The sequence below is a fragment of the Haliaeetus albicilla genome, chromosome 2 (assembly GCF_947461875.1).
Source record: "Haliaeetus albicilla chromosome 2, bHalAlb1.1, whole genome shotgun sequence".
Classification (NCBI taxonomy): Eukaryota; Metazoa; Chordata; class Aves; order Accipitriformes; family Accipitridae; genus Haliaeetus; species Haliaeetus albicilla.
The window spans coordinates 18,391,266-18,402,707 of NC_091484.1; the positions used below are offsets into that span (position 1 = coordinate 18,391,266).

The window sequence follows — 11,442 nt, forward strand, 5'->3', positions numbered from 1 at the left end:
ATTGAAAGAGTGAGGGCATTGATTCATTAATAAAGATGCTGTTTTTCCTCAGAACTTCCGTTGAAATGAGCATTAAACTGAGAGGGACTAAACTCTTTAATTTTTAGGACTTCGTTTCATTTCTCAGTTTGGTGAAAAGCTGTTACCTTTAAAAATGTGTTTTATGATACTTAATTTCATCACTTATTCTAGTTTGAGAAAAGTCGCTTGGGATAGTTTTGCCAAACTTTTTTCTAAAACTGGGGAGGTATGTGTGGTGGGGGGAAAGTAGAGGGTAGGTTAAAAAAATTGCATCTGTAAATGAAAAAATGCGGTAAGCTGGAAGATAGAGCATTTTGTAAAAGCAGCCCAATTGCACAACAGAAAATTCTTGTGACTCCCTTTGAAAATAATGCTTTTTCCCTCCACTTTTATTCTAGCATCCTCTCAGCATTTAACACAGAAAAAAAGTTCAGTTGCACCATCAGAAAGTACTGTTCAAAGAACAGGTAAATCTTACTTTGGAAAAGCAGAATATAAGTGAACTAAACTCTTTGTAATTGAAAATTCATTTATTTTAATGCATATTTAATGGTCACTAATATGCTTGGTAGTTTGGGGGTTGTTTGTTTTTTTTATTTTTTTTATTTGTGCTTTTGGGATTGATTTTCTTTTTTAGATACATTGTGCTTTAAAAGTCTCCAAAGCCTTGTTGGAGATTCAGTATGGGATCAAGTAAAACAAATGAAAAAATCACCAGGGCAGTTTTTAGATAGTCATAATCTGTGGAGAGACTGCATTTGTAATGATATGTTGTGTTTGAGTTTTGAAGTTTTGTTAAGAGCAAGTAGGAGTTTTTCTTTTATGTGGGACACTTCTGAAAATATTTTCTAAAGCCATGCTGGGACCATAAGTTTTAGAGTTTCAACTTTTAATGAACCCTCAGCAGTGTGTCAAGGATGGAGCCCTGGCAGATTACTTTTTGTTGTTGTCATCTATTATCATGGTGTCTCACCATCAGTTCTGTGGTGTTTTAAAAAAGTAATTTCCAAGATGAGTAGGGAAAATGGATAGATGTGGACTTGCGGATGGGAAGTGCCACTCGCCATTGATTTGCCATCTCTAATATGATTAGAAGTAGAGCTTTCAGAAAGTACAAGTTGTATTAAATTCCTTTCTTTGAACTTCCACTTAAACAAAGATGTTCACACACCCTGTCGATTGGCATCTGACTCATTGCCCCAGTGCTGATGTGGCTGCATTAGGGAGTTCCTGCTGGGAGGGGGAAGCACTGACATTACTGACTTTTATTATTGGATATTCTCCCCATTCAAATTTTGAGTAGAAAGAAAAGTAACTCTTTCCTTATGTTGCGTAGTCTATTCTTCTTTTGTTACCAAGAAATCTGTTTTTCCTAGATGGTGCTATATACACTTACAGTGAAGAGTCTGATATTCCAGCAATACAAATTGTAAGGGGTATTTAACATAAGGGAACAGATACTATCTGTTTTCTTACTTTTTTTACACCTTTGTTCCTTCTTCTTGGGTGCTAAATTGATCTTAAAGGCAAAGCCACAGTTTTATGCACCACTATCCCAAAGACTGCAGGTTGTTTAAGGGTGAGACGGAGTACATAAAGGCAATGTGACAAACAAACAGTGAGTTAATACATTACATTGTAATGGTAGTCCCTAAACCAGTGGCAGTTTCTCATGAGAGGTGCTGTGTTTAGGTATAGATAATCCCTATCAACAAAGAATCTCGTGGATATGGGGAGAATTAAAAGATGGATAGTAAAAAGATTAGGTATCTTATATGATAAAAAGGAGAGCTGTTTATTGTGGTGAAGACTCAAAAGGAAACCTGATCTTTATGTATAAAATCACTATGTAAGAGAGAGAGAAAGAAGGCAGGTCAGACTTCTCTTTACATAATCTCCTGAGAGATTTTTTCAATTCAGTGGAAGTATAATTGGGCTTCAGAAAATTGTCTTCCTTTGCATTAGAAGATATTGCTCCGAGAGTTGGTGGGGTTAAGGCAAAATTTTACATGCATAATAGATCCAGATTAGTGTTTTTAAGGTTTAAACTAATAAAACCTAGAAGTTTTAGAAGCAATAAACTGTCTAAAATGGAAGTTTAAAAAGGGAGAGGACAGTAGCCCTTGTCAGGAAGTTTCTCTACAGTTTTCTTCTTCAGGGTTCCTTTTAACTTTTCTCTGTCTTAGCTGGTGCAGGCCATAATCAGAAGGAGCACTTGGCTGATGTGGTACTTATTGTTAGCTTGCTTTGCCTTGAGAGAGAGAAGTTTATTCTTCAGACCTAATACATAATGAGAAAAAATGTGAGATAGTCATGCCTTGTCAGCGGATATGTATTTCTACAGCAGACTTTAAAATTATCTTTTTCTTTTGTAGAACTTGAAACAAATGCTCCAGTAGTTGCTGGTCAAAGGTAAGGAGATAGTTTGTGTAGATTCAGAATAGATATAGCTTTCATGGGAGGAAGTCCCTTTCTCTTTGCTTCAGTTGCACAACTTTTACTACTGCTCTTCATTTTCTTGTCCATACCCTTTCTGTCCTGCTAAGAAATTGGGATAGTTGAATGTTTCAAAACATTGCTGAAATGTAGAATGTAAGGTAACTTTTTCCTGAGTCTGTCTTCATGATTTGGGCAGTGTTTCCTCTTAGCCCTTCAGCCCTGAGTGTTGCATGTCTTGATGGTTCCACTGTTCTGATATTTTCTGGAAAAAAATCAAAGCCAGAACCCCCAAAGCCTGCAGCTTAGCTGTCATGTGAATCTTTGTTTTCTGAAAGTAAGTCTTTCTGAAGTTTGTTCTTCTTCTGCCTTTGTGACTGTTTTCTCCAGGCTTCCTCTGTGTTTTCTTGTTGACACTTTGCCGAAACCTGATAGGGAAGCCAGGTTGAAACTTCCATCTTGTCCAGATTAAGACATTCAGTAATTAAAAGATCAAATTTCAAATGGTTCTGTTCTGTCAGAAGAAAATATGGTTTCCAAGATCTATTTCTGTTAGATTCTAAACCCACCTGGCTCTTAAATTCAGCCTAGGCAGCCGTAATGACAGACCTTCATAAGGTTTTTGGATCACTGTACTGGCACAACTGACCAGGTTTTTGATGCTGCTCTCGTCAGTGGAGTGATCCCCTAAGGCAGGGCAAGAGGTGCAATTCACTCATTTGGTTCAACTGGAAATAAGGCAGTGTCGTCTTTTGTAAGGGAGGTAATGCAGTACATTTTCTCAGATCAGGAATGACTCTGTATTCAGTATAGGGATCTTTCTAGTTTTATCAAAGACGAACTGAAATTTCACAAGTTTTTTTTAGGGTAGAATTTTTCTAAAAAGCTGGAGGTGCAACACTTGGCAGATGAGCGGATTCTCCAAATGAAGTGTCCCTTGTGTGACCATTCTCCAAACTCAGTCAGCACATGAAGTTACCATAAGTGCCTTTCTCTGTGGATTTTTCTGGACTGATGCTTTTCTGAGCACGACTGGAAAAGAAGGAAAGTTTTCAGGCAAACTGTGAATCTAGTGATGGGCTGATACAGCGGTCAGCTTTGAGCTCCTGGAGCTCAATGCCATATGGTACAAACCTTAAGAGGAACCTTGCAACCTGCAAAGCACTAGAAATATTTTTACTTGGGCCAATTTGATTTCCTCCTATAAAAGGAGAGAAGTGATGTGTTGGTTCCTATGAGACAATCCAAGCAATGGATTAGTCACTAGAATCTGTAAAAATTCTCTGTAATAACTGAACTTCATCTGATAATGCCCGTTTGCTTACCTCGAGATATCCTCTGAAGCAGGTGGCTGTTGTTTCAGCTGCCCAGGTTACTTAGCAGAAGACCAGTTTGTGACCTGTTTGGGGGATTCACTTTATAGATTGCCCATAATATTGCCTTACAGGGAAATAGATTTCAATATTTATTTTGTATCTGAGACAATCCACATGCTTCCGTATTCTCCTCTGCTGTGTTTTCTTGCTTGAGAATGTTTGTTTCTCCTTTCATTGACAAACTGTGTTTTATTTCAGATGTCTGTTACTTAAAACTACAAGTATTTGTAGTAGTTTTTCTTCTCAAAGCAGGACTTCCTCTGAAACAGTGACACTGTAGTGGAACCTCTGTAATGCACAGGTCTGCTCTGTGTGTTTTCAGTCAGTTCTCTGATTCAGGTAGCCTTTCTTGAAATCTTGCAAGTATCACCCAAAGGGCATGAAATGAGTTTTATTTCTCCTTTTCCATTATCAGCAGAATAATTTATTTGGCTAATTACTTACCTTTGAATTCACAGCAGATAAGTTTAGCTTAATCTTCAGAAACCACTTAGTCATTGGAAATTGTCTGGCATTAATGCATTAAGGAGAAAATACCCAAACCTCAGAATAAGGTTACAGGGTTAAGAGTGATAAAATAAAAGAGGGGTTTAATTGCAAAATGTAGCACTCCATTTATTGTCTCAGTGACAAGAAACACAGATTTCCACACTACCCAAAATTATTTTTTTATACCAGAAAAAGTTTTCTGTTATTAAAAAAAGGATTTTAACTTCAAGCTTTAAAGCTTGAAGAAAGTTTTAAATAAACCTTAAGCTTTTTAATATGTGAAGAAATCACTTGGATCAATGGAGTGAGTCTTTTCAGCAAAAACAAAAGCTGGCATACTCACAGAAGAGTTCATAATTCCTCATGTTCATCTGCAATTTCAACTCTGTATTCCCATATCATAGCAGTCTCTAATGTAACTTGTTTGCTTTTCCTAGACTTCAGTAATGGTGGCACCTGTGGAAAACAGAGCAGACAATTTATAATGCATCTAATTTCTTGGTCTTCTAATGTTGAAAATATTCTCTTTGAGGACTTCTCAATTCTGTATCCTCTGATAATTTTTAATAGAAATGGACTATACTCTGGCTTACTCAGGTCATTCTTCATCTGATAAAACTTCTGGTATCTCTAGCATTTCATATCTTCAATGCTAATAGTCCGGAACTGGTACCTGTGTCGGTCCGTCCTCCAGCTTGTCTGAGTTGCATAGAAAAACATAATTCTTCTTACACTTCATCAGAAATATTTTGTCCCACTTTATTAGTAATGAGACAAAAGAGAATTGTGAAAAGTCTAAAACTCCAAATAGAAGAAATTCAAGAACAGAGGACTCTGCCGCTTCACAGGAAACTGTAGAGAATGGACAGCGCAAGAGGTCCTCCAGACCAGCATCTGCATCCAGCACTGCAAAAGGTAAAATGCACAGCCATCATTTCCCTGGAGAGGGCAGGAAGTAATGTACTTCCCCAAATAATAACCCTTTCAATAGCTGGCTCATAACGATGGTTTACAGCTTGTAAATGTTGTGTGCTTTAACTCTAGTTTCAATGATTTAGACACAGGTTGAAATGTTTACCGACATCTGTACTGGCAGTAAATCTTGTATGAATTTCCCATTGTTAAATTTGTGCAACTTGTTTTCTGCAGTACTCATCAACGTAGTGTTCAGCAAGCTTGCTTAGTTGAAGTTGAATTCTCTTGGCAGAAATGTGTTGCCATTAAAAGGACTGTACTCAAGTAAAAAAGTGACTTTTTTTTTTCCCTGAAGCCTGAAAGACACAAGACAAATGCTTAAGTCTTCCCAAGTGCATGGTCAGCTCTTGTGAAGCCAAATGCTGTAGTTCAGGCACGCTCAGAACGCTGCCTGGATGGCAGCCTGGAGCATCAAGGAGTGCTGTGTGCTAATGCACAGAGCCTCAGCTGTTCTTTCCAAGGACATGTGAAATCCTAAAGTTACAGATATTAACCCATGGCATTCGCAGTTGTTGACGTGCCTTATTTCTACACAGGTTACAATCTTTAACAAAGTATGCAGCATTTGTGTGATACATGTGGTCATTACCGGAATGCATGGTCCATGGTGCCATTCTGCATTTCTGAAGCTAACTGTGTCAGCTCCTTATGTTTAAGGGTCAGAAAAATTCTGATGGATGAAAGTTGTGCGAGAGGGTAGAGAAAGACCGTCAAGAGGCAACATGCGACCAATATTTTAAAGATAACATACAGAACAAAGAGGTATTAATACAAAACTATTATGAAAGGAAGTCAAGTTGAATTCAGCAACCATTTTCCATACTGAAGATATTAAAAGTTTGATGGTAAGAACATTTGCATTTAAGAATTTCAGAGACTTCCACCTATACGTAATTGTGCAGTGACTCTCAAAGATTATGTAGAGGGACCTATATGTTCTGCACTTTTGTGGCTGCTGAATTTAATTAAATTTACTTCTTGTGCAGGATTGTGCAGAAGAATCTAAATCTGTATTGTAAAAATAAATTATCTTTCATGATTGTGAAGAAAAGTTTGAAAAATGTGAAGCCAATGTAAAATTGATTTGGTGATACCTTCCTGAGTTTGAGGGGATCTGAAACGTATGACCTGCCCCACATACTGTAAGGAATAAACCTAAAGATGACAACCAGTGGCATGTCAAATTCTGAAAATGTGGGAACATGAAAGTATGTCAAATTTAAAAAATACCAGAACTCACTTAGGGGTTTTGTAATGACTGTATTATTCATTTACCTCTCTAAGTAAAATCATTGTTTTTAAAACATGCATCTGAAATTGCTGCAGTATCTAAGGGTTTTGCCTGAAAACATAGGTCTAGCTTACTGTGTAGTATCCTGGGCTTTGATTACCTTGTCTCCATGCAAGCAACTGCCTACTTTCAAGTTGTAGAGAAAACGAGCAAAACAAGACTCTCTTGAGGAAGAGGACAGGCTGGAGGATTAGTGAGGTAGCTAAAGAAGTGTAACAAGGTTTGCCACTTGTGCCTACTCTTTTCCACATTTTTATTAGTGAATCATAGTTTAAGAAAGCACATTTGTTTTGTATGCTCCTGGCCTCCCTCTAGACATCTATGGTTACATTATCTGTGTCCTGAGAAACTCGCTAATCCATGTTAAAGAGAATGCGGGGCTGGGAGAAGTTACCTTTCAAGATAGAGGCTGATTAAGGTCATTATAAAAATGGTAATTAGGAACAACTTACAGCAGGGAGAGAGAAGTAGACTTTGACCAATTCATGTAGGAATTCCCTTGCTGAGCATCAGGAAGGAGGCAGAAGGATAACTGTAAGAGAAGAGGATACACTGAAAGTCAGCCCTCATCCGTAAATACACAGCCTGTTTTGGTGTCCGGTTTGGGGTTAGAAGCAGGCGAGGGAGATGCTGGTGATACTCACAAGATGCTGGTGATGCTCACAAGGCACTGGGGACTGGGACGGGTACTGACTGCTGCCCCATTCATTCTCCCAAATATGGAGACTTCACCAGCAGCAGGGATGGCTACAGCTAATGCTGCTACTGGCCAAGCTACTTAAAAGTAGCGTTGCTGCTTGGAGGGAGCTCCGGTGACTGGAAGTTGTGCCTGTTAAGATGTTTCACTTCTGAAAACTGATACTGTATTGGTATTTTCACTTTTTGCAGTACCTTTCCAGCAAGGGCTGTTTCAGCATTTACTGTAGCTTCATGTTTGTTAAATTTTGCAATGTTGTTTGGTTCTGTGTTTTTTGATTTTTTTTAATATGACATTTAACAGGCATGAAGTTGTACCATTGCTTTCCTAGTTTTAGATGTCTTGGAAATTTTTTCCCTTTTGACTCTTAAAATACACACAGCTGTAATAGCTTTTGGAAAATATTGTAAAGATACATTGCCAACATTTAAAATCACATTTTTAAAAAATCTGAAGATGCAAATACTCTTGGTCCTTACTCCTTTTCTTTTTTTTTGTTTTGAATGGAAACAGTGCCTTGGTAAGTGCACTGAAAATGTCATCTGCTTTCACTGTAGGTTCTGCAAGTGCTTCTGGTTGTTCTGCTCCAGTGCTATATAATATTTTGTATCTTTCTGCATAAGCTGTTTTTCTGTGAATCATAATGTACACTGAAGAGATTTGTTTTCTAATGACCTGACTTTCCAAGGACTCAAACAACTAGATTCTTAACTTGCATGGCAGGTTCCAAAATACTGTCCTAAGTGTTTTTTTATGACACCACCTCCATGATGCTTGGGTCTCATTGGCGCAGTTTGTGCCCAGCGCTGTACTGCTGTATCACAGAGACTTCCTTCTGTGGTACAGCTGAGCAAGTCGTGGCATGTGGGGAACTAAAGTTAAAGAACAGTTAAAAATACATGACTCTTATTTTTAAGGCCGTTATATTAGGACTTCAAAATGTTAAACTCAACACTCGGAAATAGTGTCCTACCAGAAGCTAGGGGGAACTTGGTGTTGTATCACTGCTGACAGCTGTCTTCAGGGTAAAGGGTCCATTTGTGTTGCGTCTTGTGAAGAGTCAGTCCCTGTTCTGTGGAAATCCTGGTCTTCAGAGGTTTTCACTCTGGTGTGATTTTTGGAAAAATAAAAGGGCAATCTGTGCACCTCTGGTGAATGGCTTACCGACTTCGTATCCATGCTTTTTTTCTTCTCTTAATTTCAGAGACGAGTGCCAGTGCAATGCAGTCAAAAAGAAGAAAATCCAAGTAAATTACTGCATGGAAACATGAGACTTGTAAATGAGTGTGAATTTACCAATAGCAATTTTGAGCTGTGATTTTTCTTTTTTAAATAAAATTCTGTACAGTAAGTCATTTTAATATTATACTGTTCCCAATAAATGATTTTTTTCTAAAAAACAGATAAATAGATACAAAAACTGGGTTCTTCTAAAACCCCCTGGATTTACAAAGTGAAGTCCAGGGTTAGCACATTAGGTTAATGTGTTTGTATGAAATGGAGGGGGTGGGGAAGACAATTGTAAATTTATTTGTTTCCACTTTTCATAAATTTTAGAATACAGGGTTGTCATTTTTAGGTATTAAAATAATGTATTGTGCTGTTGTTTAAGTACTGTATGTGAATAGCAGTAAGAGGGTTTATAAACAAACCTGATCTTGTTTGGAAATGTAAATAATTTTATTATATAGTAGATCTGATGTATTTGTTGTAGAAATGGACCAGTGAAACAAAAAAAATAAATTTAAGGGTTTGTATAATGTGGAATCCCTCATGCTCTAAATAAATGTTATTGTCCTGTAATTTGTGTTGTATTATTATTAGCAGCAGTAACAGCATCATTCCAAACAGGAATATTGAAGGGATTATTTAGAGCTCTAGGCCTGCAAGTTCCTTATATGGAGCTTTAGAAAGGAATTTGTTTAACCACAAATGAATAAACCGATGCAGCTGTTCCTGCAAAGCAAGAAAAAAACCGCAAAGGCCACCCTCCCGCCCCTGGGATATGTGCAATACATACATAGTGAGGAGACCCAGAAGACACTGCTCCCCACAAATAAAGCTGCTCAGCAGGAAAACACGGTAGAGAAGAATGCCATATTAAATGGTTTGAAGACTTTCTGAAATGCGGTAGCCTGAAGTATATTCATCTGGATAACTACACTGCTATCAGTGGTGACTGGTTTGTATTGCTGCGGAAAGTAGGTCAGCCTCTTTGTTCCAGGAAGCTCTCACAGTGAGAAACTGAGAAGCCAGTCTTTTCAGATCGCTTGTTGCTTTGTGCACAAATAGATACTTATGCCTTTTTTCTTTTCTTATGGAATTTAAAAAATATGTATATCAAAAGGCTGATTAAATATAAGTTGTCATTAAATATAAATTGTCACCTTTTATAATGACTGAAATTACCTATTTGTGCACAAGGGAATAGACACTTAGCAAGGCTAATGTCTCCGGTCCTCACTGTCAGAGTTTGGATGCTCTGTATCTTTTGCACAGGAAAAGTCAGATGTTGGTACACGAATGCCACCTCCTCCCATGCCCCAAGAGCCCCTGTTCTCTGAAGCCCTGGCTCTTCCCCCACGTGCTTGCACTGCTATTACTTGATGGGGTGGGTAGTATGAAGTTGGTTTCCACAAAAAGCATCTACTCCTATTTATATATGCATGTACAAATTTCTGTATGCACTCATGCACATGAGTTCAGTCAATAGGAAGCAGTTTCTGAAATAGCCCATTTTTACTTCCATCCTCCATGTTGTGTTTCTTAACCCTCATCTTTAGTTGGCCAGTTTGCAGAATTGGTTTTATTCCACATGCCAGTTTGCTCCACGCCTGTCAAAGTCTTTGTTGGAGTGGGAGAGGCCCTGCAGTTTGATGTACCCATCAAGGCTGCCTGAAACACGAGGGGCGGCTGTGCAGGTAACCTGGTGTTCACCCTGCTCTGTGCTTGGCCTTGCCACTGCTATCGCTGGTCAGGTCAGCTGGGAAGTTCTGGAGAATGAGGAGCTGGAGAAAGTCCACAAAACTGGAAGGTCATCTTCACAGGCGAGGTCCGCGTACCAATAAATCAGGGGAAGAGAGGGGCTGCATTCAGGTTTGTGGAAAACGCCACATTGAGGGAAGCAGACAAGCTTGAGGACATGGTCACTGTTTACAGGACCTTGGGAAAGGACAAATGCAAGATCCTACACGTGGGAAGGAGACTTGTACTGATGCCTACTGATGCGCTTGGTAGTAACTGGCTGGGGTCAGAGCCCTGAAGGAGAGCAAGCTAAGCCTGATGTAATGCAGCAAGGAAGGCTGCTGTACCAGGCTGTGCTAGCAGAAGTGTAGCCAGCGGGTAAGGGAAGTGATTGTTCCCCTTTTCTTAGCACTTAGACCACATCTGGAATATTATCACCTGGTTTCCACCACTCCCCCGCCCCCCCATGCAAGAAAGATGTTGCTAACATAGAGGGAACATGATAGAGGGCTGCCAAGATGGCCAGGGGCTGGGAACACCTGGCCAAAGAGGAGAGGCTGGAACATGATAGAGGGCCGCCAAGATGGCCAGGGGCTGGGAACACCTGGCCAAAGAGGAGAGGCTGGGGGAGATGGGCTTCATCACCCTTTCAGGTACTGGAGAAGATGGACCCAGGCTCTTATGGAGGTGGGTGCTGGGAGGAGACGACACCACTAGAATAAATGGAAAGAGGAGGTTCTGGCTGGATAGAACAAAAAATTCTCCCTGGGGATGGCTGGGCACTGGACCAGGGCTCAGAGAGGTGGCAGGATCTCTCTTTGGAGATTTTCAGGAATTGGCTGGACAAAGCCCTGTACAACATGGGCTGAATTTGGTATTTACCCTGCTGTGAGCAGGAGGTTGGACTGAAGACCTCCTGAGGTCCAGCCCAGCCCAAATGACCCTGTGCTTTCCTGCTGCTGAATTTGGTTTTCCCATGAGAAGGTTTATCAAAGCTCACTCTTGCCAATTTTTTTCATTCCTGATATCTAACCTCAGAGTTCCTTGAAGTGATTCCCCCAGCAGCTCGGGGATCACGGGTATAACACCCAGAGCACCCCTTTGCTCTCCTGGAGGCACTGGCACAGCACCGCGCTGCTGGGCTCAGAAAGCCCTGTCCCACCCCTGCGCAAAGCAGGTTGCTGATGACCGTG

General features: G+C 39.8%; 1 protein-coding gene across 10 annotated transcripts in view; it reads left to right on the forward strand.

Moving 5' to 3' along the window:
• NCOA6 (nuclear receptor coactivator 6) overlaps positions 1–9,088 on the forward strand; it is a 40,223-nt gene extending 31,135 nt beyond the window's left edge. For 8 of the 10 annotated variants that reach the window (XM_009921874.2, XM_069808218.1, XM_069808250.1 and 5 more), the window contains 4 exons: positions 420–488; positions 2,397–2,433; positions 5,089–5,237; positions 8,490–9,088. In XM_009921874.2, the coding sequence (XP_009920176.2) occupies positions 420–488; positions 2,397–2,433; positions 5,089–5,237; positions 8,490–8,536 (302 nt within the window). In that variant the 3' untranslated portion in view covers positions 8,537–9,088. Of the gene's footprint in view, positions 1–419; positions 489–2,396; positions 2,434–4,759; positions 5,238–5,833 lie in introns of those variants that run through there. The other 2 variants (XM_069808235.1, XM_069808260.1) reach the window with 2 other exon arrangements.
• Positions 9,089–11,442: the final 2,354 nt, after the last annotated feature.